Genomic DNA, 7,784 nt, shown 5'->3' on the forward strand with positions numbered 1-7,784 from the left:
TTACAAAGTATGTTAATTACGTTATAAAATTGATATCAAATAAAGAAAAGAGAAAAAAACTAATTTTGTAAGTAATTGAAATTCATATATTAATAAGTTGTTTTTTCAAAAATATATATATCAGTAGTTGATAATAAAAATAATAATTAATCTCATAACTTTCTTTATTATATTATATGATGTTTCACACACACAACTAAGAATATTTTTGCGTTGACAGTCATAAAAATCTTTAGGGTTTTATGTTCAACTTTTGTTTGAAGATTATTTTATAACCAATTTTATCTCTATTTTTCATATCAAATTAGATTTGTTTAGGATCTTGGATCCATAGTGGAAATTAAGGAACAACCTATGTTCTAAACAAATCACAGGTGATTTATGTGAGAAAATTAAAGGTTGATATTGTAATCACTTATGATAATTATTTTCAAAATGACCATGCAGTCGTTCAAATTAACGAGATTAATCAGAGATATATTAGGAAAAATGTTGGACATTACTTTTCTTATATTATTTGGTAGATGAAGAGAGTAATCAAACTCAATAATCTAATGACTTTAACTTATATACAGTGCAGTTGTACAAAAGTTTTATATGTGCATTCAATGATATGTTATCACATCATTTACTAAGTTAATACACATGATTTATCATGCCTCATTAATTGACTTAACAACACATCATTAAATACATATGTAAAATATTTGTACATTGACGATGTATATAAATTAAACTCATTTTTGAAGGTCAAATTGTTTTTCTGGCTAGTTTGTTTATGCAAAAGGTCCCATCAAATAAGGGTCGCTTGAGTTTTCGTTCATGTAGTTACTAATCCTTCAAAAATTGTCCTTCAATTACTAATCATTTGACATTTGGTCTCAAGGCTCATTTAAGCGATGACATATCATGTTTTTGCTGATGTGGCATAGCTAAATGTTTTGAGTATTTTTTGTGAGAAATCCTGTAAATAGGCAAAACATGACATTCAATGAAGGATCAAGTATATGAAGAATGAAGATCAATGGTTCCAAAAAGGTTTTGAAGACAATACAAGTTGGGGAAATTCATCCCAAATTTCAAGGCATTTCAAGATGGAAGAACGCTAAAAAAAGTGACAAAAACTACAAAATTCGAATTGTGGCTACTGTCTCATGCCCCTTGTGTGTCATCATGTGCGCCCATACGTATAAGTATGGGAAAATGTAGTTTTAGCTTATTTTTCAAGCTCGATTGGAGAAAAAAGTCCAATTTTTATCTCTTAAACTCTATCTAATGATGCACTATAAATAGAGACCCTTGCTTCATTCAGAAAACTAGCAATACAAGGCAAGGGTCAAACATCAAAGCCTTCAAGGCAGTTGATTTTATCCTCATCTTGTTCTCTTTAGGATATGTTCTTATGTTGTTTTGTAATGATGTCGGTTACCATGTGTAATTAAACCACTCTTGATTAGAGTTCCACGATGAACCTTCACTTCTTTGCTGGATTCAATTAATAAAGTTTTTATTCAGTTTATAAATCAAGCGTCTTATTTAATTTGTATATGTTGTACTCTTTGGTATATGAATTATTATCTTGTCGGTGCCCGAACCTGAACAGTAGTAAATTGCTTATTTTAAATTAATCTCTTTTAAATTAAATACAAGTATGACTATTCATCTTTAGGGGAACGTCGCAACTATAACCTTTGTCCCGACACAAATACTCGAACTTCCTGCCGTTACATCACAGGTCATGTCCTACTCTCTTAAATAAAGGTCTCTCTTAAATAAAGGTAGGTCATAAACAAATAACAAACCAAGTTAATTCCAACAAAGAAGGTAGAAAAGATTTAAGGAAACCTCAATTGTAGTTAACGTTTGAATCAAACAACATAATCTTGCATTATGTATGAAAATTAAAAAACCTGCAACCCATTGATCTCCTTTACTGTTTTTACTTTAATAAATTTCGTTAATTGCTAAATAGAAGAACAATCTATGTGGAGAAGATAACTTATTACTTTATTACTTGTTACGATTTAGTACACTTGTCAATTCATCTATCTGAGAATAAAAAGTAGTGTTTGAAGACGAATAATTTAGATTTTTGGGTTATTTTGTTTTAATTAATGGGGTTTTGAAATTTAGATGGATTATAAAAGAAGGGTAATCATGTCATTTTATGTTTGTCTTCGGGTTGCAGGGGCATTTCCCTCCTTCTAGATCCATTTTTTTATTAGTCACCCATAATCTTACATGATCACCACTGTCACATCAGCAAAAATGTGATATGTCATCACGTAAATGACCCATGGGACCAAATGATTAGTAACTATATGATAATTTTTGAATAATTAGTAATTACAAAGATTAAACCTCAAGCGACACCCTATTTATACCTTTTGCATAAATAAGTTTTTTGATTAATTAAGTAAACAATATTTATAATTTTAGTTTTAATCCAAATAATTAACCTTTTTCATTATCCAAATTATACTCTTAAACAACTTTTTTTATAATAAAGATTGTTGCTGATGTCATTAACAAAAGAATTTAGATTATATTTTTTTGTGTGTCATTGAAATAAATAATCATGATTAGTTTGATTTGTAATAACTTGAAAGCAACCATTTTTTTTTTTTATGATATCCGAGGTTGGAACCCTAGACCTTACATATATTATGGATTTTTCTAACCAACTGCTAAGTTCACGGGAACGGAAGCAACAAATATTGATAGTTTTAGTTTTATTTTATTCCAAATTAAATTAAAATAAAAAAAACATCGTTAATAATTTTCAAATATTAACATGGGAAAGTAAAATACTTTTTAATCCATTTTACACGAGAATTCATTTAATTAATAAAACAGAACAAGGCAAGGGTTTTGAAGAGGTTTTAAGCACATCAGAGAATTTTCAAACATTCGATTCAATCTTTGAAACGCAATGTCGACGCCGCCGAACCCATCGGAAAACCCCAAATCCGATGCCAAACCATCAGATCCTCTTCGCGATCAACCACCACCGGAGTCTCCCGAACCAGAAACCGCCGCCGAAGGCGAGGAAGAGGAAGAAGAAGGAGAATGCGGATTCTGCCTATTCATGAAAGGAGGCGGTTGCAAAGACACGTTCATCAATTGGGAAGATTGCGTGAAAGAAGCTGAAGACAAAAATGAAGATCTTGTTGAAAAGTGCGCTGAGGTTACTGCAAAATTGAAGCAGTGTATGGATGAACATTCGGATTATTATGAACCGATTCTTAGGGCGGAGAAGCACGCTGAAGAACAGGTTACTATTGAATTGGAGAAAGAAAAGCAGGATTTGGCGGCCGCCGCCGCCGAGAATCAGCAGGAAGCCCCTTCAAATCAAAAGTGATTTTTCAATTTCTATTCCCTTTTTTAATTTTTATTTTATAATAATTCATTGTTGTTGTATTATTATTACTGTGTTGTAGCACCCACATATTTCAATTGATAAAATTAGGTTAAAAATTGTAATTTGATATGAGAATACTGTGTATCAGTGTATGAGAGGTTGAGGGTTCTCAATTTTTGTGACAATAAGTGGAATTATTGATAGGTGATCTATCTCAATTTTCAATAAAGTTTTGTTTTTTAATTTTTGATATGGTTGTTATGTAGAAGTAGTTCTTTTACTGTCTAGTTAATGATTTGTGCCTTAGGTAGCTAAGCTTATTTGCTGTTGTGTAAGAATGATCCTTTACAATGCATATAATACTTAGTGCTTGTTTGGTTTGGCTTCGTGGTGTACAAAAACCCACATTAACGCGGACGCTCCACTTGGTAGCTTCTAATTTTCACTTCAAAATGCTATGTAATCGTGTGGTGGCGGTGAAAAGAAGACAAACCAAACATACACTTAGTTTGTTGACCTTTGATAATCTTTAATAATGAGGAAAATAGATATGTGAGTCTCTTTTGGGTTGAACTGTGTGATTAAATGGAATTTTGATGATCTGTGTGTTTGACTTCTTTTGGGTTGTTTTCTATTTAATTTGTTGATTTGGGTTTATGTTTGATGTTGATTTCCTTTGTCTGTGCTAACTAGTTCGGTAATTAGTGATTCAGTGGTAATTACTTTGATTGTTCTCGTGGTAACAAGCACTGAGGGAATTAGTTAGTAATTAGTAGAGTAGAGATTCTAATTAATGGAAGGAAGTAGCTAGATCCCACTAACTAAATAGAGCTACTCAACTACTTCGAATTCCTTCTCATTCTATAGAAGAAGTCCAATAAGCAAGCTAATCATTAGAAGAGTTTACTAAACCTAGCTATTTAGTTTGATCGGCTCACTTGATAGAAATTATTCAGTTACTCGGAGTTAGTGATAGATTGGGACGAGACACTGGGTCTGCTTGTTTACACTTTTGTTATTCAAAGATACTAAGTTAATTATTGAACCGCAGAGACCGTGAGTTGGAGTCAACGTCAATTTCAACGCCCTCAAAGCAAGCCGAAAAGGAGCAACCAGCTCCGGAGGCTCCGAAGGCAGAAAACAAAGAGGAGGAGGGGGATTGCGGGTTCTGCCTGTTCATTAAAGGAGACAGTTGCAGAGACACCTTGGTTGAATGGGAGAATTGTGTGAAAGAGGCGAAGGAGAAGAAAGAAGACCTCGCTGAAAAGTGCTCTGGGGTGACTACTCGTTTGTTGCAGTGTATGGATTCCAATTCCGATTACTGCAAACCCATCATCAAGACCGAGAAGCGCGTCGAAGAGCAAGCCCCTTCTCATTCTAATCAAATGTGATTTCGAATTTCCATTCCTATTTTAATTTTTTATTTCATTGGTATTATACTTCACTTCTAGTATTACTATGCTGTAGCATCCACTTATTTCAAATGATAACACTAGTTTAAAATTTGTTACTCACATGATAAGACTGTGTGCCAGAGAAAGAGAGTGGTTCTCTTTTTCTGGTCATAATAAGTGGAATTACTAATAGGTATTTTATCTCAAGTTTCAATCAAATTTTGTTTTTAATTTTATGATATGATTATAAGTGGCTCTTTTACCGTCTTGTTGATGATTTGTGCCCTAGGTGGCTAAGCCTATTTACGATTGCACGAGAATGATGCTTCATTGAGAAATACTTAGGGACAAACAAAAATGTAAAAGGTTTTGGCACACTGACACAAATGCTTTTTCTTTTAAAGATAAATTGGTTTAATGATGTTGAATGACGTGACTGATTTATTTATCATTTAATTTTCTTCATTGTTGTGTGTGCCCAAATTATTTTATTTGTGTTTGTATCTATGTAAGACTTTCTCTGCTTCATCATGTGTATGGCACTTAATTTGTTGATATTTGAGAATCTCTAATGGGGAAAAGAGATATATGTGAATCTCTTTTGGATTTAAGTGTATGAGTAAATGAAATTTTGATGATCTGTGTGTTTGACTTCATTTTGGTTGTTTTCTACTGTTAAATTTGTTGCCTGTGATTTATGTTGAGTGTTGATGTCTTCTTCTGTCCGTGCCAACTAATTCAGTAATTAGTGATTCAATGTTTACTGCATTTTGATTGTTCTCTTGGTAACAAGCAATGAGGTAGACTATTTAGTAGTAGTAGACTAGAGATTCTAGTTAGTGGTATAAAGCAGCTTGATCCCACCAACCAAATAGCTTAACTCTACAACTTGTAATTTCTTCTCATCCTATCCCAAAAGTCCAGTACGTAAGCAAGTCATTAGAAGGATTTCCTAAACCTGCTATTTAGTTTGATGAAACACACTGGGTCTGCTTGTTGACACTTCTGTTATTCAAAGTTTTTTTCAAACTTAATTGTTGGACTGCAGCGACCGTGAGTTGGAGGCTCCGAAAGCAGAAAACGGAGAGGAGGAAGAAGGTGAGTGTGGGTTCTGCGTGTTCATGAAAGGAGGCGGTTGCAGAGACACCTTCGTCGATTGGGAGAACTGCATGGATGAGGCAGAGAAGAACAAAGAGGACGTCGTTGAAAAGTGCTCTCAGGTCACTGATCTTTTGAAACAGTGTATGGATTCTCATTCCGATTACTACGGACCTATCCTCATGGCAGAGAAGCACATTGAAGAACAAGCTGCCATCGACTTGGAGAAAGAAAAGCTAGATTCAGTAACCAGTAACAAATAACAGGAGGCCCCTGCTCATTCTAATCAGAAGTGATACTTAATTCCATGCTTTTTTTTTTCTAATTTATTTATTTATTGCTATTCTAGTATCACCTTATTATAGCATTCATGAGCCACCTATTCCAATTCATAACACCTATTTAAAATTTGTTACTGACATAACTTTGTATGAGAGAAAGAGAGCCTGCGGAGTCTCATTTTTTGTCACATAAGTGGAATTTCAGATATTTTCTTACTTGCATCTGTAGCTTTATATCAAATACTTTTTTAAAATTTTATGTATGGTTGTTATGTGTCAGTGGCTCTTTAGTTGATGATTCATGCCCTAGGTAGTTGAGCCCATTTGCCATTGCACGAGAATGATAGCATGATTGAACTATGAAGTTTTGAAGCTTGGATGTCTGAATTATGGTATTTTGTAGTGATATTTTGTCATTCCTTACTTTCTCTCTGTAATACTGGTACATTGTTTGATGTGCTGACATGGCTAGAACTAACAAGTGGATCAAATAATAAGTGTTGCATGAATCCTCAGGATATGTGAATGTTAACTTGATTTCTATGAATATACTTTGTCACCATACCATTTCTCGTACATCGCTTGATTGTTAACTTAGTTTTCTATGAAGTTATAACAAACAATAGATACATAGGGGAATAATTCGTTTTTCTACATTTTATTGAACACTTCAACCTCACTTTCAAGTGTTTTTCATGTGTAATGAGCTTGGTCAATCCAATGATGTATATCTATACTAAGAACACAACAAAACTTGTGCTTAAGAGTATATGTTTGGATTTGCGGCACGCTTGTAAAAACCACAACAACACAGAAGCTCCAATTTGTAGCTTCTAAAAATCATAGGAATTTTTCCATGGTCAACCCGCATGATATATGAAACATGTTAGCTTTATCCTGATTATGCTTGGAATACTGCCTATAAATAATGGTTTGCGACTGAAATTGTTGCTGCATAAAATAGGATACTACTGAGTGTCACTGTACAGAAGTTCTGATTAATCTCGTTTACCAGAATAAGTGGCATATGCCAAGACGATCTCAAGAGTTGTAACTATGTAACCATGGGTTGTTTATCTCAAGAGTGTCACTTAACATATGTTTGGTATCACGGTAGATATGTCAGAATCACGATGATCCACTATGATTTTTCAAAAGCTACACTTTATAGCTTATGCAAAATCACGGTGAATCACTGTGATTCAGACATCTCCACCGTGATACCAAACATGCACTTATATTATTTGTGTTTCAATTAAATTTTTGAAATGTTTGAGTAATGGAAGTGTTTGATTTAATTAAAAAAAATATGTTTTGCTCGACCAAATTCATTAATCATCAAGTCGATTTGGTTAAAAACTTTAAATTTGATTGAATATAAGATTTGATTAAATCCAACCTGTGAACACTCTTAATTGTCGTTTTTTCAAGGGAAAAAAAACTAAAGAATTTTCTTTTATCGTTGCTGCAATTTTTTTAAATAAAATAAAAGTAAAATATTCAAGTGATTTTTTTTATGTAGACAAAATTAATCAATAATTTAAGTACGTTTGAAAATGATCTTGGCTAGTTACCCGGTAAAATTTCAAGATAGTGTTCAACTAAAAATAAAAATAAAAATTAAAAAAACAAGATTTAATTTATATACAG

General features: G+C 32.9%; 1 protein-coding gene across 1 annotated transcript; it reads left to right on the forward strand.

Moving 5' to 3' along the window:
* The first annotated feature begins 2,835 nt into the window (after nt 1-2,835).
* On the forward strand, nt 2,836-6,350 carry LOC25492965 (neurofilament medium polypeptide). The gene is made up of 3 exons (XM_013601304.3): nt 2,836-3,357; nt 4,413-4,748; nt 5,804-6,350. Exons 1-3 carry the CDS (start codon nt 2,933-2,935, stop codon nt 6,114-6,116), a joined length of 1,074 nt encoding a protein of 357 aa, XP_013456758.1. The 5' UTR covers nt 2,836-2,932; the 3' UTR covers nt 6,117-6,350.
* Nucleotides 6,351-7,784: the final 1,434 nt, after the last annotated feature.

This window comes from Medicago truncatula, chromosome 4 (assembly GCF_003473485.1).
Source record: "Medicago truncatula cultivar Jemalong A17 chromosome 4, MtrunA17r5.0-ANR, whole genome shotgun sequence".
NCBI classification, from domain to species: Eukaryota; Viridiplantae; Streptophyta; class Magnoliopsida; order Fabales; family Fabaceae; genus Medicago; species Medicago truncatula.

What these genes read in the sequence shown, in the direction of transcription:
- LOC25492965 (XM_013601304.3), top strand. Translation starts at nt 2,933, where the DNA reads ATGTCGACGCCGCCGAACCCATCGGAAAACCCCAAATCCGATGCCAAA. An exon ending in GAAGCCCCTTCAAATCAAAA is followed by an intron (nt 3,358 to 4,412) that starts GTGATTTTTCAA and finishes ATTGAACCGCAG; the next exon opens with AGACCGTGAGTTGGAGTCAA. An exon ending in CCTTCTCATTCTAATCAAAT is followed by an intron (nt 4,749 to 5,803) that starts GTGATTTCGAAT and finishes GTTGGACTGCAG; the next exon opens with CGACCGTGAGTTGGAGGCTC.